Genomic DNA, 26,124 nt, shown 5'->3' with positions numbered 1-26,124 from the left:
GGCAAGTCACGAGGTCCAGATCACATGCAAAGGGATGGGATTATATCAAGGCATCAACCCTAGACGCTGGGGACCACTGAAGGTGGCCTGCCATCGTCAGTCATGCATCCAAAGTTGGAAAGAATCTGTCAGTTCAATTAGGACTGAATCCAGCATGTTTAAGGCCACCTCGCTGCTGACCACTGCCAATATGCGCAGAGCGGCACCTGCTGACCCTCGGATGCACCCTCTCAGGGAAGGTTCCTAAGCAACAGAACGTCATATGCAAAGACTGCTCCAAAGCCACTGCTGGTGGAATTACCTCGTAATGGTTTATACTTCCAATTGGTGAAGCCCCAATTAAAATTCGATTCCACCATAGTGTTCTTTGGTCTCCAATACATCCCATCTGGAACTGAGAGGTACCGTAATGACTGCACTTTCATGGTCCCATTCCCGCCTCCACGTCTTGGCAGGGTTTGTTGTTGCTTTGCAAGACCACATGTAAGGAAAGGAAGTAAATGGGGACAAGAGGAAGAAGTGAGGAGAGGCACACACAAAGTTGGAGCCTCTCAGTGGAGACACAACCTTTTCATACCCTCATCAAATTAGAGGAAAAGTATTTCAAGCACCCTATTTCCTGTCTTGGGGTCCGTTTTCTCCATCCCATCAAAATAAGCATCATAAAATATCATTTTATTTTCCCACATCCGTTGAAAGCGATGATGCAATTTTTGAGGGCTGGAAGCCCAGCAGAAGCAGCTAGGACGTATTAATATTTTGACTAAAGGAGTTCATGTACAGAAGGTACCCAGCACAGTAGCTGGTACAGGGCAGGGATCGATAAACATCATTAAGATGACAATAGGTCAAATCCTACACAATGTAGTGTCTACGCAAGATGCCTCTGAAATTCTTCAGAAGACATTTAAAAGCCCAGGATGGGTCAGGTATTCCCCTAGCATGGGCACACTGGTGTTCGTATCAGCAGCAAAATTAGCAGTCAGTTTGCATTTAGAAGCTGCCTGACAAGAAAAACATACTCTTCAATACTAGAATTATACCCAGAGCACAGGGACATTCATATCGCTAATGGATTATAGTGGTCCACAGATTTTCACATGAACTCAATTTACCTGGAGGGCCTATTAAAACACAGATTGTTGCTGGACTCACCCCTAGGGTCCGTTGGATGGTCTGGGTGCAGCCTGAACTTTGCATTCATAAAGAGTTCCCAAGTGATGCTGATCCTGCTGGTCTGAGAACTAAACTTCACTCGTGAGAAGAGGACACAAGGAGGGGATTTTTCCAGGCCAGGACAATCAGAGGCTAACTTTGCCCAAGACCCACCTCCCGGAGCTGCTCTCTGTACAAATTTTGGCAAAGTCCAAGTAGATACAGATTTTGTCTTTTCTCATCTATGGACCTCAGGCATATGGAATAGATTGATCTTAAGCCTTAATGTGTGGCCCCCTCTCACCAGTGGTCTATGCATGGTCAATTTGTTCATTCATTCATTTTTAACAATGTAATAAACACCTACCAAAATTAAAGCTACGACCTTGAAAGGAACTTCCATCTAACTTCATCCTACCTCCCAACCATCCTACCTCCCAACATATGAGTTAACCAGTTATCCATCCTTATCTTGTTTTTCTTTTTTGCAGTATTAAATCTGTAATCAGTGATACTATCATAGAGTGGAGTACTGACTAACGGTCAAAACAAATAATCTTTACCAACAAAATAATATGGGTGGATCACAACAACTTAATACTAAGTGAGAAAAGTAATGATTGCATATGGATGATACCAGTTTATAACATTAGAAGCATATACTTTTTAGGATGCTTTAAAATTGACATGCATTTAAAAAATCTGTATTTTTTTCTAATCACTGAAGAAATAAATATGTGTTAACTGGAAAAGAGTCAGTGAATAAGAAAAGGAACCCAGTCAGTTTTAACAGGGGAGGATTTGACCCCTCTGTGTCCTTCTGGGTTCCCTAAAAATCTCATCTTTCCATCCCCAAATGCATCCTTTGGTTTCCGCTCAACAGCTCTGAGAGGAATAGGCAATTCACACAAGAGGAAGCAAAGTAGTAAACAAACACCCAGGGGGAAATGCTAACTTAGCTCATCATCAGAGAAATGCAAACTAAAGCATTTGGGGAACTATCATTCTATGACTACTAAATCAGCCAAAATAGGGAAAAGAGGACAAGAGTGAACTCTTGGGATATTACGGTAAACCTGATACACACAGCCAATACTAGCAGCAGTGGAAAATTTTTTAAAATTTCCCAACAGGTGTATGATGAGATGTAGTTATGAACTGTGCAGATGTCTTACTCCGCTGAATCTATCCTGAAGAAGTAACTCAATGGAAATATCTCGGTGGCCCCCAACAATGCCACTACTTAGAAAACCATAGTAGAGAGCACTGTCACGGTATGCAGTGCAGCTGGGCAAACTACAATATTGGAGAGAAAAACGTGTATTTGCTATTTAATGCACGAGAAATATGAAGTACAAAATGGTAGGTGGGTTACGGTTAAAACCATGTGTACGAGAGCTGCGTGGTAAGAGCAGAAACGAGCACGGCTGTTGCATTTGGAGGTGGGATGGGAGTTGTTTTCAGTGTTACCGTGGCGCGGTGTCGTAATTATTTTTTTTTTAAGAACCGGGGAGGCGCCTACCTTGAGAACTCTCACAGCTTTCCTCGTCACTGTTGTCCTGACAGTTATTCTGCCCGTCGCAGATGAAGCTCTTGTCAATGCAGAGGCCGTTCTTGCAGTGGTAGCGGGCAGTGGAACACAGCAGAGGGTTTGCTGCTGTGAAGGGAGAACAGAGCAGATCACCAGGGAGGTTAGCCAGTCCCCTTGGGACACCCAGAGCCTTCTCTATCTAGGGGTGTGGCCTGCTCTAGAGGCAGTGAACTCATCTCGGATGGCTGACTCAAAGCCTGTCCTGGGAGACTGGTCAAGCAGCGACTTGGATAGGGCAAGACTTCCTCTGCCCCATTGTAAAAGCTCCTCCTTCTGCTATACCACAGGTTTTTATTGGCTATCCATTTTAAATACAACAGTGTGTACATGACCAATGTTATGTGCCAGCCTGGATGGGAGAGGGGATTTGGGGGAGAATGGATACATACACATATATGGCTGAATCCCTTCACTGTTCATCTGAAACTATCACATCATTGTTAATCGGCTATACCCCAATACAAAATGTTTTTGGTGTTGAAAGATGGTAATGATAACCCTATATGCAAAACAGAAAAAGAGACACAGATGTACAGAACAGACTTTTGGACTCTGTGGGAGAAGGCAAGGGTGGGATGTTTCGAGAGAACAGCATGTATATTATCTATGGTGAAACAGATCACCAGCCCAGGTGGGATGCATGAGACAAGTGCTCGGGCCTGGTGCAGTGGGAAGACCCAGAGGAATCGGGTGGAGAGGGAGGTGGGAGGGGGGATCGGGATGGGGAATACATGTAAATCCATGGCTGATTCATGTCAATGTATGACAAAACCCACTGAAATGTTGTGAAGTAATTAGCCTCCAACTAATAAAAATAAATGAAAAAAAAATAACAAACAATGTTAAAAAAAATAAAATAAAACAAATTAAAAAATAAATTAGTTGAAAAAAAACCAGAAGCTTCTTCCAAGGCATCATGCTGGTGCCCTATAACCATACCAACATGGCCAGAGGGCAATGCCCAGCCCCAACTGGTCAACCTCAAGGTGGGCCAGCAGCCTCTGAGGGGTCTAGAGCAAAACCGGAGTCTCCCAGGAAAGTTAAGAATGGAACGGTCAGTAACAAAGAAAAGAGCAAAGATGGAAGGAGAGGCTGGGTTGGGGATCCATGAACCTGTGCCACGGACGGAGCCATGGTACATGTAATCCAAGGGCTGTGTCAGATCCTACTGGTTCCCTAATTACGGACCTTCCTGGTAAGTCCTTGTGTTTCTACAGCTCACCAAGTTGAGCGCACTGGTCCACTTTGCAATAAAAAAAACCCATTAACCCACTCGGTCAGCCTGAGTGGCCCTCAGCTACAGGCACTTTCAGAAACCTCAAAAAGAAAAATGACAGAAATGGCCTCTTCCTTCAAGGAAGAAGGTGGCAACCAGCCAGCGTGAAGTCAACACAAAACCCCTTAACGAAGCAAATCTCCATGGAAAATCACTGTTTCTACTGCACAATTTATCTTGCTTCACCACTCCCTGCAGCACAATTCAAGCAAGGCTCTTTCCAGGGCTCTATTTTCAATAAAGGAAGCAGCAAAAGGAGAAATTACTCCAAACCCAACTCTGCCATTTATTAGCTGTGTGATCTAAGGCAACTTGTTTCACCTCTCTGAGCCTCGATTCCTTTTTCCATGTACAGTACAGGCTCCATAATTTGAGGGCCCACTGTGAACTGACAATGTGAGCTCATCTGTTCAAAAATTATTTAAAAATTCAAAAAGATACGTGTTGGGCATAAAACCAAGTCTGGCACGCTTCGGAGCTAAACACGAATCCTGTGCTGGTCACAGGTCCATGAAGCTGGCCCTGCTACTTACAGCCTTCATTTGAGCATCAGTGAATGCTCAAATGAGATGACATGTGAGAAAATGTGCAGTGCAGAGTCTGACACATAGGGGCTCAGGAAATGTTGGACGTGCTCCCCAAGTTATGTCTGCCTTGGTCCTCCAGAGTGTGGTCCTCCCTTAAGGAGTGACATTGGTGATGATGAAGAGGGGTCTTCCTGGGATCTTGGGTTATGAATTGAGCCACCACCTGCATTATACATTGTACCAGAGCAGGACGACAGACCCAGCACTGAAGACGGTTATGGGCTTAGGAACAAGTCAGCGCCAGCATCTCTGGGTGGTCCTCACCTGCAAGATGGCAGCTGGCATTTATCTTTCCCATATGCTTCACAGAGCGATTGTCAAGATGTACTGAAATCACAGCTGCAGACTGCAAACTTCACAGGGCCCTGCAAACCCGAAGGACTGTGGAGTTTTTTATTTTTTACCTTGTCAACTCAGAAAGTTTAATCTGAAAGGTCAGAGGAAGCAGAGGGATGGGGAAGCCAGCGCTCTTAGTTTTAAAGATGAGGGACCAGTGTGAAGGCAAGCAAAAGGAGTCTGGCCTGGAAATGGAAGTTTTAATTATTTAAATCGCTGTGGGCCAGAGAATGGCTCCACTTGATCATGCTGAAACCAAAGTCTGACTTCAGCCAAAACCAGAAAGGGGAAACCCAAAACCACAAGTCACATTTGGTTTCTGTCCAAGGCAGCCCTCCAAACCCTTCTACATCCCACCATGGTGGCCTCTGGCTTCCCTGGGACCCTGTGGGTCATGTCTATGCGGCCAAAGCATCGACAACAATCAGCTCACTCTAATGGACAGCCTCGGAAAAGTGGAAAATCCCACCTCAAATAGAAAGACTTCCAAGAAGGGGCTGCTACAAACTTACCTGAGTCCCTCTACTCCCAGTAGGAGGGCTATGCTGAACCAATCTTGAAGACATTGCTGGCGTCTACTGACTTTTCTTCAGCCTTAGACCCTTTCAACCTCATGAACTTTTCCAAGGAAAAGAAGTCATATGTGAGCATGTGCATACACATGTACCACATATATGCATGCATATGTGTAAGTATGAGTATATCCAGATCACGTGCATGCGTGCTAAGTTGCTTCAGTCATGTCTAACTCTGTGTGACCCTATGGACTGTAGCCCGCCAGGCTCCTCTGTCCATGGAATTCTCCAGACAAGAATACTGGAGTGGGTTGCCATGTCCTCCTCGAGGAGATCTTCCCAACCCAGGGACTGAACCCATATCTCTTATGTCTCCTGCACTGGCAGGCAGGTTCTTTCCCACTAGTGCCACCTGGGAAGCCCTGTTCAGAGCACACATATCTCCAAATGAATGAAGACTGTCTATATCTTAACACACAGCTCTGTGGGTAAAGAATCCACTGGGACCAAAAACCGGTCTCAGTGCATAGAATGAATGCATATATTTGTTTTCAATGCATATAACCAAAAGAACCAGGATCAGAATATAGAAAGAACCCTCACAACTCAAAAGAAAAAAGACAAACAACTTAATAGGAAAATGGGCAAAGGACATGACCGGGCAATTCCCATCAGAGCAATGGCAAACGCTCAAAAGCAACTTGAAAAAATGTTGACAGGAGCCAGAAACGAAAGCACCACTTGAACCGCAGCAGACTTGCCAAACTTCAGGTCTTAAAATTCCAGGTTGTTGGTCAGGCTGGGGAGGGAGAGGAAGTCTTGGAGACTGCTCGTGGGAGTGTAAATTTGTAGATTCACCTCGGAGACCAATTTAGTGATACCAGGTGATGCTGAAGGGGCATATGCCCCATGGCCCAGTCATTTCACTTCCAGCTACACAAATGTTCATTGAAACAGTGTTTGTAAAATAAAAATATTAGCAATGACCCAAATATTCACCCACAGGAGAATTAACACCATGCACTACATTGTTATAACAGAATTTTATAGCAGGGGATGGCTAGCTTTTTCTGTAGAGGACCAGATAGTAAATATTCTAGCCTTTAGTAACCTTTGGGTCTTGGCCTCTTTCTTAACTACTCAACTTTGCCATGGCGGTACAAAGTGGCCATAGAAAATTCATAAATGAAGATCAGGGCTGTGTTCCAATAAAACTTGATTTATGGGTAATAAATACATTTAAAGTTAAGTAACTTTCAGAACAGGGCATAGGACAATTTGGGGCCAACACCTGCTGAACAGCAGGGAAAAATGAATGAACCAATAAACAAGGTCCTATTGTAGAGCACTGGGAACTATATTCGATATCCTGGGATAAACTATAACAGGAAAGATAAAAAGGATATATATATATATATATATATATATATAAAAGTCACTTTGCTGTATAGCAGAAATTAACACCACACTGTAAACCAACTATACTTCAATTAAAAAAAATATAAAATGAGAAAGACCAGAATCAAGATGGATCAACCTCACAATCATGGAAAAGAAGTTATAAAAGATACTGGCAAGTTATATGAAAATATGCAGAAGCTTGTACCACTCAGATGAAATTACCCATGCAAAAGAATGCTATCTATTATTCAAGGTATGAAAATACATACTTGCACTGTAAGGTCAGTGGACACCTCTGGAGAGAAGGGGAGGACAGGATCAGAGAACGGTGTACTGAAGACTGGTAATGATATTTGGTAAGATTTTATTATTTTAAAAACCTGAAGCAAATAAGGAATATAGCAATATGTTTTTTTTAATTGAGAAATAACTGACATAAAACATTGTATTAGTTTTGCGTGTACAATGCAGTGATTTGATATTTGTATATATTGCAATAAGTCTAGTGAACACCCGTCACCACACATAGTTACAAAATCCTTTTTGTGATGAGAACTTTAAGGATCTACTCTCTTAGTAATTTTCAAATATATAACGTGGTACTACTAACTATAGTTAATATAGTTACAACACTAGAATGTATTATAAATATAGTACTATTAATTATAATAATATAGCCGTGTGTGTTAGTTGCTCAGTCATGTCTGACTCTTTGCGACCCCATGGACTGCAGCCCACCAGACTCCTCTGTCCATGGAATTCTCGAGGAAAGTATACTGGAGTGGGTTGCATATCCTTCTCCAAATATAGCCATAACTATAGGTGATACATGGGACTTCCCCAGTGGCTCAGATGGTTAAAAGTCTGCCTGCAATGCAGGAGATCTAGGTTTGATCCCTGGGTTGGGAAGATCCCCTGGAGAAGGGAATGGCAACCCACTCCAGTATTCTTGCCTGGGGAATGCCATGGACAGAGGAGCCTAGCAGACTACAGTCCACGGGGTCACAAAGAGTCAGACACGACTGAATGACTAACACGCACACATAGTTAATATGATTTTTAAAATAGGGTGTTGGGCACCGAGGAAACCAGATCTGAAAGAGACACGTGCACCCCAATGTTCATCGCAGCACTGTGTATAATTGCCAGGACATGGAAGCAACCTAGATGCCCATCAGCAGACGAATGGATAAAGAAGCTGTGGTACATATATGCACCATGGAATATTACTCAGCCATTAAAAAGAATTCATTTGAACCAGTTCTAATGAGATGGATGAAACTGCAGCCCATTATACAGAGTGAAGTAAGCCAGAAAGATAAAGACCATTACAGCATACTAACACATATATGTGGAATTTAGAAAGATGGTAATGATAACCCTATATGCAAAACAGAAAAATAGACAGAAATATACAAAACAGAATTTTGGACTCTGTGGGAGAAGGCGAGGGTGGGATGTTTCGAGAGAACAGCATCGAAACATGTATATTATCTATGGTGAAACAGATCACCAGCCCAGGTTGGATGCATGAGACAAGTGCTTGGGCCTGGTGCACTGGGAAGACCCAGAGGGATCGGGTAGAGAGGGAGGTGGGAGGGGGGATCGGGATGGGGAATACATGTAAATCCATGGCTGTAAAAAAAAATTTTTTAATTATAATTTTAAAAAAAATAAAAAATTTAAAAAATTTAAAAAAGAAAGTAGTAGAAGGTTTTGAGGGGTGAGGGAGGAACACCTGTGATTCCCTCCTGATGTTATCTTCCATATGGAGAGATATTCACTGGTGTGAAACCCTCAACCTCTCATTGTCCCCCCTTGTCAATCCCCTCTGACATTAGAGACTTGGCACAATAAATTTGGGAAAAAAAAAAAATAGGGTGTTGGGAACACAGGTGTTCATTTAACTTTTCTTTTTCCTTTCAGTATGTTTGAAAGAGTCTACTAAAAGTTTTAAAGAGTCAAATTTGGCAGAAATGTTTCAGTGATCACTCACTTTCCTTTACTCTTTCCCCACAGTTATCTCTGGCCTACAGATCCCTGTCTTCAGAATCTTGTAGCCCATTTGCTCAGAGGACACAGGTAGATACAGGTCAACAGCCACACCTGGGATCCCTTCATATCAATAGCTCCTCATAAAACACTATGTCCTCACCTCCAAGGCAGGGCAGAGAAAGAGAGGCAAAGATGCTAGAAGAACACTCCCTAAACCCAGCAGCAAGCCAGAAAAAGGCCTCCGAACCATCAAAACACACTTCAGGATGTCAGTGCCCTTCAAGTGCTGGCAGCATCCTCAGGAAGGACCCTCAAGCCCTCCCCTCCCCCAGGTCTATTGATTCTGTTTATGTAAATTCCAACGAGGTTTGTGTTTCGGTTCCCAAGGACACAGCAAACCAGAAGGGAGACAGGATGCTGCTGCCAATCTGCAGACAAACCTCCAGCGAGAAATAAAAGCTGACAACCAGGGGAGGGGCCCCCAAAGCTATAAAAAGCCACGCTAGGAATTCCAAAAGCAGAAGAGCCTGAGATAGTTTCAAAAGTGACCAAAAAGTTCCAAATGGAGCCAAAGGCAACCCTGTATTATAGCCCAGTCTAAACAATGTGTGTGCTAAGTCGCTTCAGTCGTGTCTGACTCTTTGCGACCCTATGGACTGTAGCCTGCCAGGCTCCTCTGTCCATGGGATTCTCCAGACAAGAATACTGGAGTGCGTTGCTGTGCCCCCCTCTGAGTGGGGATCTTTCCCACTCAGGGATCGAACCCGTGTCTCTGTGTCTCCTGAACTGGCAAGCACGTTCTTTACCACTAGCGCCACCTGGGAAGCCCAGTCTAAACAACAGAGCTCCCAAGAACGGACCTGTGCTGTCACCAGAGAGAGACACTGATGAAGCCAAGATACACACATCTGAGACAGAACCCCGTCAAAGACTCACTTACCCAGAGTAAAATCTCTGCAAAGACCCCAGACAACTCAGGTTTAACTCTCTTTCTCCCAGGGCCTCTGCAGCATTTACCAGGCTTAAGGTAAATTTCAGGGTGTGCATTCGGTGGACCAACTGTATAGGCTCTGGGCGGGGGGGGAAGGGGTCAAGTCTCAGGGGTTCCTGCAATGCCATGGGCCACTCACCCAGAACTCTGAAACATAACTGCTCGACTGCCCATAAACTAACCAGGAAACGCTTCCTACTTTGGGATGTTATGTCTGTGTCTCCCAGCAATATTTAGTGTGCTCCACATGTATGTTTCCTTTGTCCTTGTTAAGGTTTCCCAGTCACTGAAAAAAATGTACTATTCTACTCGCTTAACTAGCAAGAGGAACACTGCTCTTTACAGCATTTATTTCAATGGGGATAGAGAAAACTGTCTACAGAGTTAACTTCCAAAACTCAACGGTGACTCCAAAGGTCCCCAGGCTCTTCTTACCACAACAAACACAGGGATCTAAGAATCTGTTTCCCAGCCCACAAGACTCAGAAAGGAGAAGTTGTCTCTCCCCGCCAGAGGGAGGGAGGGGTGAGTTAAGGTTAAACTCAGTGGTTAATTAAACTGGCGGCAATTTCTTCAACCACATCTGAAGGAAAAGACCCAGGGTTCACTGCAAGTCATCCAAAAGCAACTGAGCGGCTTCAAGACAGGAAATGAAGCCATCTATCTCCAGCAGGATGTAGGAAATATCGCCTTTAATCCATTTAAAGTCTGTGAAGTCGGCTCCTCTCCCACCTCAAAGGGTTCTTGACAAAACACATCAATGAGAACCTCCTTGCCCCTAGCCCCCACACGCCCCATCTGCTCCACAGACCAGGGAGGTGGTGGTGATCACTCACTTCCTCGCCAAGCATCCCAACCTCACCGTCTCCGTGGGGATCTTGTATTCCCAGCCCCCGTTTCCCTGGGAACCAGGCGACTGGGGGAAATGGAGCTGCCCCGAGACTTCCTCTGTTCCAGGACAGAGGATGTCCGGCCCTAAGCCTCTCTGCCAATAATCCGACCCATTAACAAGCACTGCTTCCTTTGTGGCCTGCAAGATGCTGGCAGCCCTGACCTTCAAAGAAGAGGCGGCTTGTCTGCAGCCAGAGGCAAGTTCGTGCTGCCTTTCAGAGCCGCCCCTCGGCCCCCCGAGACACAGCAGGGCCACGGGCAGCGGCATTCTGAGGGAGCCCTCTTTCGAGTCTGCAGGAAGGGAAAGGCTGCCCCTCTGGTCAAGGAGGAGGAGGCAAAGGTTCCTCAATCCCATCTGCCTTTTCCCCAGCCTCTAAGGACCTGGAATCAACCCGCAATAAAGGAGATGCAGGAGACAGGGGTTCGATCCCTGGGTGGGGAAATCCCCTGGAGGAAATGGCAACCCCCTCCAGTAGTCTTGCCTGGAGAATCCCATGGTCAGAGGAGCCTGGTGAACGACAGTCCATACGGTCGCAAAGAGCTGGACGCAACTCGAGCGACTGAGCACGCAAGGACCTGGAGGATGTGAATTCTCAGAACCCCTCTAGAGGCAGCACGGTGGAGTGGCAGAGCCTAAGTCATTGCTCATGGCTGTTGGCCTCCTCCTCCTTGCAGAGGCTGCCTGAGCCTGCTGCCTCCTGTCCCACCCCCAGCCTGCCTCCCTCCAATTTTAATTTCACCGCTTCGAGGTCACCACCCTTCTGTGGATGGCTCCCCAGGTCTTCCCTCCAGGGACAATCCTCTTTCTCCCGACACTTTGTAGACACTTCTGCCTCACTGTCCCCTTAACCTCAAACTCTGCATGGCTGACACTGACATCCTTACTGCTCTCCCCAACCGCTCCCTTGCTCCTTGGGTCCACTTGTCTTAAAGGGACCAGCAAGGGTGGGATGGATTGAGAGAACAGCAGTGAAACATGTCCATTACCATATGCAAAACGGAGAGCCAGTGGGAATATACTGTGTGATGCAGGGAGCTCAGCCCAGGGCTCTGTGACAACCGAGAGGGCTGGGATGGGGTGGGAGGTGGCAGGGAAGTTCAAGAAGGAGGGGACATGTGTATACCTATGGCTGAGTCACGTTGATGTATGGCAGAAATCAACACAACATTGTAAAGCAATTATCCTCCAATTAAAAATAAAATTTTTAAATAGGGACCACCATGCCCCAGCCACGCTTGACCTTCTCCCTCTCCTCACTCTGCACTCAGCTCAGAATCAACTGCTCCTCACTGGAAATAAGAGACAATCTTAGGTGGTTAACTTTTTTTCCTTCTGGTTTTATCGAGACATAACTGATAAGTTTAATCATAAGTTTAATCATACAGCATAATGATTTGATTTACATACATCATGAAATGAAGATGATCACGCTAAGGTTAGTGAACATCTATCATCGCAAATAAATACAAAATTAAAGAAATAAAAAAATTTTTTTTCTTGCGATGAGAACTTTCAGGATTTACTCCCTTCACAGCTTTCATATATAATAACATACCGCAGTGTTATTATACTTATCATGTTGTACATCACATCCCTAGAACTTATTAACCAGACTGTTAACTTTTCATGACCTGCCGCAGCCTACCCTTCCAAGCATACATTTTTCTGTAATGATTAATAGTGAGGGAATGAAATCCACCTGGGTTGAAATTTCAGCTCTACTGCTCACGAGCTACACGACATTAGGAAAATTCTTTAACTTCTTTCAGCCTCAATTTCATCATGTGGACTTCCCAGGTGGCTCAGTGGGTAACGAACCTGCCTGCCAAGGCAGGAGATGTAAGAGATGTGTGTTCGATCTCTGAGTCTGGAAGATGCCCTGGAGAAGGGAATGACAACCCACTGCAATATTCTTGCCTGAAGAATCTCCATGGACAGAGGAGCCTGGTGGGCTACAGTCCATGGGGTTGCAAAGGGTCAGACACGACTGAAGCGATTTAGCATGAATGCACAGTTGAAACATGAACAGTGCCTGTGTCTTAAGATTTTGTGAAAAGCAAGTGAGATATACACCCACATAACTGAGAATCGCATGTGGCCCATAGCAGATGCTCAGTAAATGCTTATAATGGTAATTATTATTGGGGATACACATTTAGTATAGTGCTTAAGTGTTCAGACCCTGGATTTATAACCACCTGGGTTGATGTCACAATTCTGCCACTTACTGTGTGACTTTGGACAAGTTATTTAACCTTTCTGGGTCTCATTTCCTTCTCTACCAAAAGAAAGTCATAGTATTACCAACCTAAACTGAGATCAAACACATAAAGCATATAAAAATGTGCCATATACATAGGGCACATTGTCAGCCAAGTGGCATCTTATGCCCTGCACGGGCTGCATACCTCCCTGCCTCGACCTGGGCCTTCAGCCTAAAAGACTTCATGGAGCTATACTGCCAGCTTTTAAATGGTATGCATGCTCCTGGATCCACCTCTTTCAATAACCCGCTCTGTAAGCCTAGAGGGAAATAACCTCTCCTCTGATCGGTGATTCTCACAGCACACCCAGCTGTCCACCCATATTGTAATTACTTGGGTAAGATGATTTTGGTCTCCCTGGCTTGAGCATCGTCTCAACAAAGCCATTTCTACAATCCCTCGCAGCATCGTGCATGGTGTCTGGCACAGAAATCTCGGAAAGAGAATGAGTCTGAAAGAAGGTAGCAACTGGGGTGAATCCACAATGTGCAACCTAAATGTGCCCTCTGGGTATATATCTGCAATGGTAGATGAGGACCAAGACATGCACATGTTCAGAATACATCCTGACTGCCTGTCTTTTTCTTTAACCCTGCATTTGATTAGTTGCCTGATCCATTCATTCCACAGATATTTACTCACTATTTCCTGTAAATTAAGCACTCTAGTAGGCACGGGGGATGAAAGAAAACCCAGTCTGTTCTTAAACAGCTTACACTCTAGTGGTGAGACAGGCAGGTCAGTGGGTACCGAAGAGAAAGCATGAGAAGTGTAATTTGTTCCACATGCATTTACCACGCATGGAGACTGAACCAGACCATACAGTTGGCACTGGGAGAACAGCTGTGAACCACCAACAATACCACCCAATGGCCATTACGGTGTAGCAGCGATGGCAGAAAATAAATGAAACTCGGTGGTAAGTGCAGAGGAGAAGAGTGGAGCAGGGGAAGAAGATAGCATGGGAGGCTGGGGAGGAGAGAAGTTATCTTTACAAGGTGTTCATGGCAGGCGTCTGACTCGGTGGCATTTGTTTGAAGAAGGCCCAAGATGGCGTGCCAACAGGCAAGGGAAAGACAAGCCCAGCCTCGACAGACCAGCAACAACTCCCTAAGGAGGCAGGTCACACAGGAGCCTTTAAATGGACCACGCTGATGGAGCTTCGGAGCACGCAGTGGAAGTACCCTTCTCTCTCTCTGCTCCCCCAGCCCCTCTGACTGACGCAGGCACAGCTCCTTGAGGCTTCACCCATGGATCTGCTGAGGGGTGAAGAGGAAATGTGGAATCTCATCCGGGTTGACATGAATAAAGCTACAGAAATACACAAGCACTCAGGAGCTCCATGAATAAAAAATACGGATATACTGGCTGGGTGATTCAGCTATTTAAGGGGACAGTCAAGAATGCATCAGCAGTGGAAGAAGCACAGTGGGTTTTCTGAGCACAACTATGCTGAAAACAGCCACAGAAGATTCTGCTTGAGTGAATTTTCCACTGTGGTCATCCAGACTGGCCTGCCATCTCAAGCTCACCAAAAAGGGTCTGGGGAGAGCTGTGTTGCCAGCTGACCCAGGGCTTCACCTCCAGCCAAGGATGTCTGAGAATGAGGCAGGAGGAAGAGGCCAAACACAGTGAAAAGGAGAAAGGAAGGAAGAGAAAGGGCAAAATCTCAGCACTGTGACCCTCTAGAAGGGATACTGGTTCTTGCTTATCCTCACTTCTGCCAAATGAATGCTAACAGTAGAAAAATACATCATAGTAATAAAATTCTTTAAAAATATGACTGTCCAATTATTTGCTGAAGTTAAGACACCACCCAACAAAACCACTCCTTTATCCTTTATTTCTTTTTACCATTTCATTATGGAAAATACCAGTTACGAAAACAGAGAGCGGCATAGGGAACCCCTGTGTTTCTATCACCCGGCTTTAATAACTACCAGTATGATCCCCAAATGGGCAGAAGGCCTATATATAAACCTTTCTCCAAAGAAGACATACAGGTGGACAATAGGCACTGAAAAGATGCTCAACATCACTAACTATTAGATAAATGCAAATCAAAACTACAATGAGGTACCACCTTGCACCAGTCAGAATGGACATCAATAAAAAGTCTACAAATATCAAATGCTGGAGAGGGTGTGGAGAAAAGGGACCTCTCCTACATTGTTGGTGGGAATGTAAGTTGGTACAGTCACGGTGGACAACTAAGGAAATTCCTCAGAAAACTAAAAATAGAATTATTGTATGATTCAGCCATCTCACTCCTAGGCATACATCCAGACAAAACTATAATCCAAAAGATACATGCACCCTACGTTCACAGCGGCGCTATTCACAATAGTCAAGACATGAAACAACATAAATTGTCCAATGACAGATGAATGGGTAAAAAAGGTGTCGTCCACATATACAATGGACTATTACTCAGCCATAAAAAAGAGTGAAACCATGCCATCTGCAGCAACATGGATGCAACTGGAGATAATCATACAAAGGGAAAGAAGGTCGAAAAGAGAAAGATAAATGTCATCTGATATCTCTTACGTGTGGAATCTAGAATATGACACAAATGAACCTACATATGAAACAGAAACACAATCAGGGACAGAGAAATCAGACGGAAGGTTGCTGGGAGTGGGGGAAGTTGGGAGAGAGATGGAGCAGGAGATTGGTGTTAGCAGATGTGGACTCTCATGTACCGAATGAATAAGCAGGAAGATCATACTTTATAGCAGACAGAACTATATTCAATATTATATAATAAACCATAAGGAAAAAGAATATTTTAAAAAATGTATATATATGTATAATGAATCACTCTGCTACACAGCAGTAATTAACACGACAATGTAAATCAGCTATACTTCAATTTAAGAAAAGAAAGAAGAAAATTTACTTTCCCGTGTCTAAGCAATAAACCCATAATTAAAATGAAAAAAATAAAATGTACCAATATGCTGACAATTCTGTTTCAGTCTTACCCCGCCCATTACTACCTCCCCCACCCCCTCCCAGAGGAAAGGCTTGAAACATATCCTAGACACCATGTAATTTTACTTTCATTTACTCTGGGATATATTTATCAAAAATAAAGACTATTTTAAAAGTAAGGATGCCACCTTCAAACTTAAAAAATTAAAACTAATAATAACTCCTTAATATCACTAGATATACAAGCACAATTTGAGATTTCTCAACTATCTCAATTTTTTTAAAACAGCTGTTTGTTTGAATAAGATCCATATGTTACATTTGGTTAGTTTATCTCTTAGTCTCTTTGGATCTGTAGGTTCCCCCTTCCTATATTATTTTTTTCTTAGAATTTATTTGTGGATGTAACTGAGTGATGGAGATTGTCCCACATTCCAGATCTGGCGATCTGTCTACCCATGGGGCCACATGTATGTTCCTCTGTCCCTGAATTTTTGTAAACAGGTGGTTAGTGTTAAGGACTGCATGTTTGGGGACTTCCCTGGTGGTCAGTGGTTAAGACTCTTGCTTCCAATGCAGGGGCACAGGTTCAATCCCTGGTCAGGGAACTAGCATCTCGTATGCTGTGCAGCACATGACCAAAAAGAAAAAAATTTAAAAAATAAAGAGAAAGAATTGCATGTTTGTGTTCCCCCTAAATTCATATGTGGAAACCCTAACCCTTAAATAGATGGAATTAGGAGGCAGGGTCTTTGGGAGGTGCTGAGGGTTAGATGAGGTCAGGAGGGTGATGTTCTCATGGTGGGATAAGCACCCTTCCAAGATGAGGGAGGAAATTTCTCTCTCTGTGTGCACAGAAAGCCATGAGGTTACAACCAGACAGAGAGTCCACACCACCAACCCACCCATGCTGGTACTCTGATCCTGGACTTCCAGATCCGTGAGAATTAAGTTTCTATCATGTACGCCACTAAGTGTATGGTATTCTGTCACAGCAGCCTAACTGACTGAGCCAGTTAGAGGCTCAGTCAGATTCACGGAGGATGTGCGGGGACAGAAACACCATATAAAGGTGCTGGGTGTTTCTTTAGGGTCATCTCAGAAGGCCAGCGTCTGGAGGTCTCTTCTCTTGGATGCTAAGACTGACTTGTAGGAGTTCCCATATCCAAGTCAGGCGCAGCACCCACACGGCACCCTGGCTCTGCCACGGAATGCAGCTGAAGAAAAGCTGGACAGAACACTTGGAGCAGCAACTTTTAGATTCTGAAGAGTATACTGGAGCAGACCAATTTCGGGGAAGAAGACCAAGATTTGAACTAGCACTGAAACGGTGCTAAGTCTACTTTCTTTTTCTCCTCTCAGACTCCCAGTAAATGGGCAAATATCAGAGAGATCACAGACAGCGAAGAAACTAGGAAAGCAACTCCATAAAGTTGTTTTTGAATTCCAAGGTGGATTCCCAAGCTGGACATGCATGGGTCTGGTCCTAATCAGCACACCAGACTGTGCTAACAGAACCCACGGACCACTGCCCAGCTCCCAGACTGACCACTGGAAGGTGCAGAGACAGGACAGGTCCAAGCAGCCACTGCAAAAACAGTCTGAAAACAGCTGCAACCACAGCTCACAGTGGGCTGCTAGGAACTTGCGGCCTGACCCAACGGGGTCATTTGTCCACTAAAACAAAAACAGAAGCCTTCTCCATGGGGTTTAAACAAAACCCAAAGTGTCATACATAATAATCAAAATAGCCAGGATGTAATCCAGTTTTTTACTTGGCATATGAAAAGACAGGAAAATCTCAACTCTGATGAGAAAAGATAATCAACAGACACTAACACCAAAATAAGGCAGAAGTTGGAAATTTGTGGCACAGACTTTAAAGCAGCTATTATGCAAATATTCTAACAAGTGATCATGAACACTCTCAAAACAAATGGAAAGTCAAAAGTCTCAGCAAAGAAACACAAGATATAAAGAAGAACCAAAAGAAAATTTTAGAAGTGAAAAAATACAGTGACCAAGGAAGAAATGTAAGTTGGTACTGCCACTGTTTCAAACTGTGGTGCTGGAGAAGACTCTTAGGAGTCCCTTGGACTGCAAGGAGATCCAACCAGTCCATCCCGAAGGAAATCAGTCCTGAGTGTTCATTGGAAGGACTGATGCTGAAGCTCCAATACTTTGGCAACCAGATGCGAAGAGTGACTCATTGGGAAAGACTCTGATGCTGGGAAAGGCCAAACGAGAAGAGGGTGGCAGAGGATGAGATGGTTAGCTGGCATCACTGACTCAGTGGACATGACTTTGAGCAAACTCTGGGCGGGAGTGGAGGACTGAGGAGCCTGGTGTGCTTAGCAACTTAGTGACTGAACAACAACAATTATCACTATGTGGTGGTGTATGGAGGTTCCTCAGAAAACTAAAAACAGAATTACCACGTGTGTGCTGTCATTTCAGCCATGTCCAACTCCTTCTGCCCCCACAGCCTGTAGCCTGCCAGGCTCCTCTTTCCATGGAATTCTCCAGGCAAGAATTGGGAATGGTTTGCCAGGTTCTCCTCCAGGGGATCTTCCTGACCCAGGGATAGAACCGGGGTCTCCCACATTGCAAACAGATTCTTTACCACAGAGCCACCAGGGAAGCCCAGAATTACCGTATGATCCACCAATCCCACTCCTGGGCACACATCCAGACAAAACCATAATGCAAAAGTATTCGTGCACCTTATGTCCATAGCAGCACTATTCGTAACAGCCAGGACATGGGAACAACCGAAATGCCCATCAAGAGGAATGGGTAAAGAAGATGCAGTGCATATATACAATGGAATGTTACTCAGCCATAAAAAGAATGGAATAATGCCATTTGGAGCCACATGGATGGACGCAGAAATTATTATACTAAGTAAAATAAATCAGAAAGATACCACAAGGTATCTCTTACATGTGGAATTTAAAATACGACACAAATGAACCTATCTGTGAAACAGGAACAGACTCAGAGACATAGAGAGCAGACTTGTGGGTGCCAAGGAGGAGGGCTGGGGAAGGATGGAGTGGGAGGTCGGGATCAGCAGATGTAAGCTACTATATAGTGTATGGATAAACAACAGCGTCCTATCTGTATAGCACAGGGAACTATATTCAGTATCCTACGATAAAGGATGATGGAAACAAATACTGTAAAAAAGAGTGCAGTAACATATATATATATAACTGAATCACTTTGCTATACAGCAGGCATTAACATAACATTGTAAATAAACTACATTTCAATTAAAAAAGAGAAATAAAAAAATGCAGTAACCGAAATTTAAAAAGTATCCTGTTGTAGGGGCTTTAAAGCAGACTGGGGATGAGAGAAAAAAGTCAACCTGACAAAGTTTAGCCGAAGAGTCGAGTCATAGAACCTATCCAGTCTGGACAATGAAAAGAAAAATGATTGATTTAAAAAATGAACAGAGCTTCGGGGACCTAAAATTGTTAGCAGAATCCCATTAAAAAAAAAAAAAGAAAGAGGGCTATAAATCAACTACAATTCAATTAAAGAGAGAGGAAGAATAGCTTAAAATGTACTAAGTATGGCCATAGACAAAATCCTACAGATTCAGAGAGAACCCTAACAGGATAAACTCAAAGAAATCCACACACCCAGATACATTATCATCTAACTGCTGAAAACTAAAGACCAAAAAAATCTTCAAAGCAGCTAGAGGAAAACAGCCTGTTCTCTAGGGGAAAACAATTTAAAATAACTGCAACTTTCTCACGGGAAATGAGAGAAGCCAGAGGAAGTGGCACAACATTTTAAAAGGACTGTAGAGGAAGGAACTGTCACCCCAGAATTCTCTGTGCAGTAAAAAATATCCTTCAGGAAAGCAGGTAAAATAAAGACATTCGCAGATGAAGGAAAACAGAGCATTTGTTGCCAGCAGTACTGCTTTAAAAGAATTGCTAAAGGAAGCTCTTCAGACAGAAGGAAAATGATAGAAGAAAAAAACTTGGAACAACACGAATCAAGGAAGAGCAATCAAAATGGTAAATATCTGGGTAAGTATTTATAATAGACGAGTCTTCTCCTCTGGAGTTCTTTAAAATATATTGGAAAAGTTAAAGGAAGAATTAGCACATTGTCTTTTGGGGTTTTTTAAGTATGCAGATTACTATCTATACAACTATAATATAAAGAGATCCATAAAGTGATAAGGTTTCTACACTCCTTACCACTCTACGGTGCAATATTGATTCAAAGCCATCTGTGAGAAGATTGACTGCTGGTTTCAGAACTTTTCTGCCGGATCCAATCCATTATAAAACTCCCTATCAATTTTTCATCTAATGGTTTTAGTTGCCACTGAAGATCCATTTCTTTATTAAGGGTTATAAAACAGACATACTCTAATTCTCTCATTCTTCTATTAGCTGATATTCTTCAATTAAAAAAAGAACTTTCCTAAGTAAGCTATTATAATTACTCAGAAACACAATTCATGTACGAAAAGGGAGGACAAATGCTTGATTCTTTCATTTACCAGTTTTCAAGTAGTGAACCAGAACCACTCTTCTCAAATGGCAGATAATGGATATAATTTACTCATTTAGACTATTAAAGACCAATATCCAAACATCTAAATGATACAGGGTCTTTAATTATGGCAGAGAGTACACAGGATGGCGCATTTAGAATGTACATACTATAATGCATCACACCTGCTTTTATTGCCATTGGATTCCTCTCTAAAATGTATGTATACATGACAATATATAAAAAGAATTCCCCCCCTTAGATGATAAGATTCCTGTGGATGCTAGGAAATTGAGACCAGGCAGATACTTACAAAAGGGCTAAGTAAAACATGGGCACACCTCGTTTTATTGAGCTTCACTTTATTACACTTTGGAGATACTGCATTTTTTTAAAAAGAAACTGAAGATGTGCGGTAACCCTGCACCAAGCAAGTCTGTGGCCACCGTCTTTCCATCACTCTGCATTTCTGTGTCACATTTCGGTAACTTAAACTTTTCCTTTATTATATTTGTTACTGGTGATCGGTGATAGGTAATCTTTGATGTTACTATTAAAATTTTTGTTCTGTGTTTTTAAATTAAGGTAGGTGTATTGCTTTCTCTTCCCAGACAGAATGCAAATGCACATTTAAGAGGCTACAGCATAGAGTAGTCATAACTTTTATATGCACTGGGAAACCAAAAAATTCGTGTGACTCACTTTATTGCAACATTTGCTTTATTGTTGTGGTCTGGAACCAAGCCCGCTGTATCTCAGAGGTATGCGTGTATAAAAAGAACTATGTCTTTAGCCATTCAAAACCAAAGGCAAAATCCTAATAGGCATGGTCTTCCCCTTAATCACTCAGTTTTGCTTTAAGTAACTTTGCATTTTTAAAGTCAATTTCTCTGGCTAGCCACCACACTCAGCACTTTTCAGATATCATCTCACCTAATCCTCACAACAAACCTGGAAAAAGGCTGTCAGTATCCCCCTTTGAGAGGAAAAACCACCGTGCAAGCAGATTATGTAAGACGCCCAACTTGTGCTTCCCTAGGGCAAAACACAAATCTGAGGCCAGACCCCAGCCCCAAAGTCATTTTGCTCAGCCAGGCCCCTGACCCTGTTAATGACGTGCACCCTCCTGGCTAAGGTGGGTTTCAGCCACTTCACTTCCATTCGACAACCTAGCAGCTCTGCCATAGCTCTGCCACTTGAGACTCAGGAGATGAAATCAGGCAACAGAAGGCACACGGGGAGAGTTATAAACTCTGTGTCCCTCTCGGGAGGGTACAGCAATGATTGTTCCCCGGAAAGACATAAAGAACACAGGAGACAGTCACTCTCCTCTTGGAAGACTTAACATAGAAGCAACAGGGTAAGAGAAAATCAGTTTATCAAAATAAACACTAAAGTCATTAAAACTTTAGTTTTAAAAAAATTAATAACATGAGAAAATGGTCACAATAAAGAGGACATCTCAATTAAGCATATTAGAAAAGATAGACACACAGATGGAGTGGGGGGTGACTATCACAAAATAGCCCACATATTAAAAGGGTTTTTTTCTAGGCAGTTTTGCTTCCCTCTTTATACTTTTCTGTATTTTACAACTTTTTTTTTGCTGACAAAACGAGAGACCGTATTGGGAAGGAGTGCCTGGGTGGAGAGCAGGAGGATGAGCGAACCCAGTATATTCTGCAACTTTTGCAATAATTGGAAGCGAAAAAGGTCACTAAAATATTTAAGTGCAGAAAGTAAACATGTGAATCCATCCATAGCCAACTAGTAACTAAATCTTTCAGGGGAAAATAAGGAGGATAAACTGAGCAGTAACCAGAGGGACCCAGCAGCAGGTACAGAGCAAGTGGTGGGTGAAAGGCGGGGAAGGCGCACGTGATGGTCACTGAAGCTGCTGAGTGTGGATCCGGACACAGAGATGCTGACAAGGAAGGGACTGCATGGATCCAGACCAAGGAGCAGTGAGGTGGGCTTCAACATCAAGATTGCCAAAGGCAGGTGGGGTAGAGAGAACAAGAGGAGGTGTGTGTGTGTGTGTGTGTGTGTGTGTGTGTGTGTGTGTGTGTGTCTACTGATGCTGTGGAATATTATACAGCAAGTAAAAAGAGGCAGGGGTGGTCATAAGTCAAGGAAAACTTTAGCTCTCTACTGTTTGGATATTTTTCCAAGAGCATATTCTTTTTTTAAATTGAGGTATACTTGATTTACAATGTTTTACTAGTTTCTGGTGTACAATAAAGTGGTTCATATATATATATATATATATATATATATATTCTTTTTCATATTCTTTTCCATTATGGTTTATTACAAAATATTGAATATAGTTCCCTTTGCTATACAGTAAGATCTTGTTATTTATCTGTTTTATATACAGTAATTTGTATGTGCCAATCCCAAACTCCTAATTTATCCCCCCCCTTCCCCCTTTGGTAACCATGTTTGTTTTCTGTGAGTCTGTTTTGTAAACAAATTCATTTGTGTCATATTTTAGATGCCACATATAACTGATACTGTATGGTATGTGTCTTTCTTTTTCTGACTGATTTCACTTAGTATGATAATCTCTGAGTCCACCAGTATTTGCTACAAATGACATTATTTCATTCTTTTCTATTGCAGGGTAATATTCCACTGTGTAGATATACCACATCTTCTTTATCCATTCATCTCTGGATGGACACGTAGCTGCTTCCATGTTGGGACTACTGTAAATAATGCTGCTATGAACACTGAGGTGCATATATCTTTTCAAATTAGAATATTCTCCAGATATATGCCCAGGAGCGGGACTGCTGGATCATACGGCAACTTGCAAGAGCATATTCTTAGAATGGAGAAGGAAATGGCAACACACTCCAGTGTTCTTGCGTGGAGAATCCCATGGACAGAGGAGCCTGGCGGGCTACAGTCCATGGGGTCACAAGAGTCGGATACAACTTAACAACTAAAGAGAGAAGAGATTCTTATAGTGTGTATATTATTAATATATACACATCTTTTTTTTTTTTTTAAAGAATTCACAGTGAGAAGGAAAGCAAGCACCTAAACACGGGGTGATGAGTGGGAGAGTCAATCAGATGAGGGTCTGAATGGGCCTAGAACTGGCTCTGCTCCTGATAAGCTCTGTGACTCTGGATGAATCCACTGACCCCTCTGTGCTTCACATCCTTATCTGTGGATGGAGATCACACGCCCGCGTTCTCAGAGCAATCGTCAGAACTGAAAACAAGATACGCTCCAGGCCCAGTGCATGTAGCAGAGACCCTGATAAATAGTAGCTGAGCCTCTGTACATACACACAAGGAAGAAGTGGTAACGAGTTGATTCTAGGTAACAACAGAAAAGGCCCTAGGCTGTGGTGCAAGAAGCCCAAAGGTGAGAGCGGCCAGGACGGAGGGTCCCCAGCACTTACTGCAGTTCTCTTCATCGCTGCCGTCTGGACAATCCTCAAACCCGTTACACCGGAAGCGGCCGATGATACAGTGGACGCCGCTAGCACACGGGAAGAAGGTCGGGCCACATTTTGACTTAGCCTTGGCTGCAGGAGGACAAACGAGATAAACAAGTGAGACGTCAGGAGGATAAGTTTTCTCAGCACCGTATACCCGAGCTGCTAACTTGTAGGGTGCAACAGGGTCCTTTCACATCTACCTTGACATTCCCAGAGTTTCTTACCACCAGAACCCACCTCCAAAACCCAGCCAGGATGGAAACCCCCATGCATCATCCTCCAGGAAGGGGGTGACTCAAACACTGCTAACAAAGTCCCAAGGAGCCCAGACACCACTCCTGAGCCAGCAAGGCGCAATCAAAATATGCCGAACAAAGGAATGAACGGGTGAGTAGATGGATGATGGATGGAGCTTGCTCTAAGGAGCTGAGGAACTACTCAGAATTCATATCCTGACTCTCACAGTAATCGTCTACACTTGCTGAGTGTTTACTAACCAGCCAGTGTGCCCAGAGCTCTACATCATCTCATTTATCCACCCAGCAACCACCCTATAGGCCGGTGAGCAGAAAAGAGCTATTAACCTAAGAGGCCTGAGGCTGCCACCCTGAGAAAGGCTTGCTTGCAAAGCTGGCCCTCGCTTGGTTGGCATCTGGGAACTGGCATTGTGGGAAGGTTCGCATCAGTTTCTCCTGAGGATGGCTCACTGTTCATGCAAACTATTCATGCAAACAGTGCATTTATGCTGAACCCCTGCCTTTCTTCTGGGGGTCTGGGATTTTGATACATGTTGGCAGAGGGTGCCTGCATGACCAGACCCCAGTAGAAACCCTGGGCACTGAGTCTCTAATGAACTTCCTGGGGAGAAAACATGCCATATGTCATATCACACTTGTTGCTGGGGGGATTCAGTGCCTCCTATGTGACTGCCTTGGGAAAGGACTCTGAGATCCTGGCTTGTTGTCCTCTGACTTCACTCCTTCACCTGTTCCCTTTGTTGGCTTCACTTTGTCTCCTTTTGCTGTAATAAATCACAGTATGACTGTGTGCTGAGTTCTCTGATTCCTTCTGACAAATCATAGAAACTGAACGTGGTCACGGAAAGCCCCTGACAAAGACAGGTCATATCACATCACAGAAATGCTCTGAAGAGGTGAAGTGACTTGCCCAGGGCTACACGGCTCGAAAATCTGATGCTGGTGTGAGACCCCTGGCACTCCGAACCCAGAAGCCATGCTCTCAACCAACTCCGCTGTACTGCCCCTCTGCCAGCGGCTGTCACTTCTCACAACAGAAGCCAGACTCCTGCCCAAAGAAATCCTTCTTCCACTCCTACTGCACAAACAGTTTTAACAGAAACTGCTGTGACTCAGGCTTGATGGAGTGTCCTGCTAACCAAACAGCCCTGCGGGGCAACGCGCTTTCCCATCAGCGGGGCTGGCTGCTGTGGCTTGCGATTACGAGGTGAGATGGGATGTATTGCTGCATCCTGGGTAGTGGGCCCCACCTAGCATCCCTCCTGTCTCCTGTCTAGAGGCAGGAGCTATGGTCCTCAAGAAGGAAGGGCCATTTCTTTGGAGTAAACAAGCAGTAAATTACCTTCGTGTTCCTGCCATCAGTAACATGCCAACTTTGGCAGCAGCTGAAACACGATCAACAGCGTTTTAAGGCCTGGGATGTGTCTAGGTTTTAAAAACCCACATGGCTTTGTTTTAGCCTGAAAATACTTTAGAATGGTGAGAGTGTGCTCTTCACAAAGCACAAACTTAGGAGGGTGTCCTGGGTTCAAATGTGGTTCTAGTCTTCATGACCTGGGCAAGTTTCTAAAAATTACCGAGCTCAGTTTCCTCCTCAGTATGTAAATCTCACTGGGCTCTAGGAAGGAATGAGTGCAATAATCTATATAAAATGCTCAGCCCAGAGCATGGCACAGAGGAGGTGCTCATTTAATGGTAGAGCTTATGCTATTTATTATCAGCAGCAGCAGCAGCATCACTGGGCTTACGGGATTTTAAAATTAATCTTTGGGTTGTTAAATTTCTTTTTCTGAAAAATCAAAGTTTAAGGAGTTCATTATGGAGTTCATATCTATGAATTGATACGAAGTGATCTCCAGGATATACTGTTAAGTGAAAAAAGCAAAGTGCAAAACAGTATCTATAGTACTTTATCCCCTCCATATAGCAAAAGAAGGGGGTCTAAG

At 43.7% G+C, this 26,124-nt stretch overlaps 1 protein-coding gene across 8 annotated transcripts in view; it reads right to left on the bottom strand.

Moving 5' to 3' along the window:
• Positions 1-26,124, bottom strand: part of LDLRAD3 (low density lipoprotein receptor class A domain containing 3) — a 259,085-nt gene that overhangs the window by 115,424 nt on the left and 117,537 nt on the right. For 7 of the 8 annotated variants that reach the window (XM_061151990.1, XM_061152000.1, XM_061152015.1 and 4 more), the window contains 2 exons: positions 23,883-24,008; positions 2,678-2,812 (listed from right to left, as the gene is read on the bottom strand). In XM_061151990.1, coding sequence (XP_061007973.1) covers positions 2,678-2,812; positions 23,883-24,008 — 261 coding nt within the window. The remainder of the gene's footprint in view (positions 1-2,677; positions 2,813-23,882; positions 24,009-26,124) is intronic. The other variant, XM_061152006.1, reaches the window with a different exon arrangement.

The sequence above is a fragment of the Dama dama genome, chromosome 1 (genome assembly GCF_033118175.1).
Source record: "Dama dama isolate Ldn47 chromosome 1, ASM3311817v1, whole genome shotgun sequence".
NCBI classification, from domain to species: domain Eukaryota; kingdom Metazoa; phylum Chordata; class Mammalia; order Artiodactyla; family Cervidae; genus Dama; species Dama dama.
Note: the sequence above shows the minus strand (reverse complement) of the source record. Positions and strands in the feature narration are given on the sequence as shown.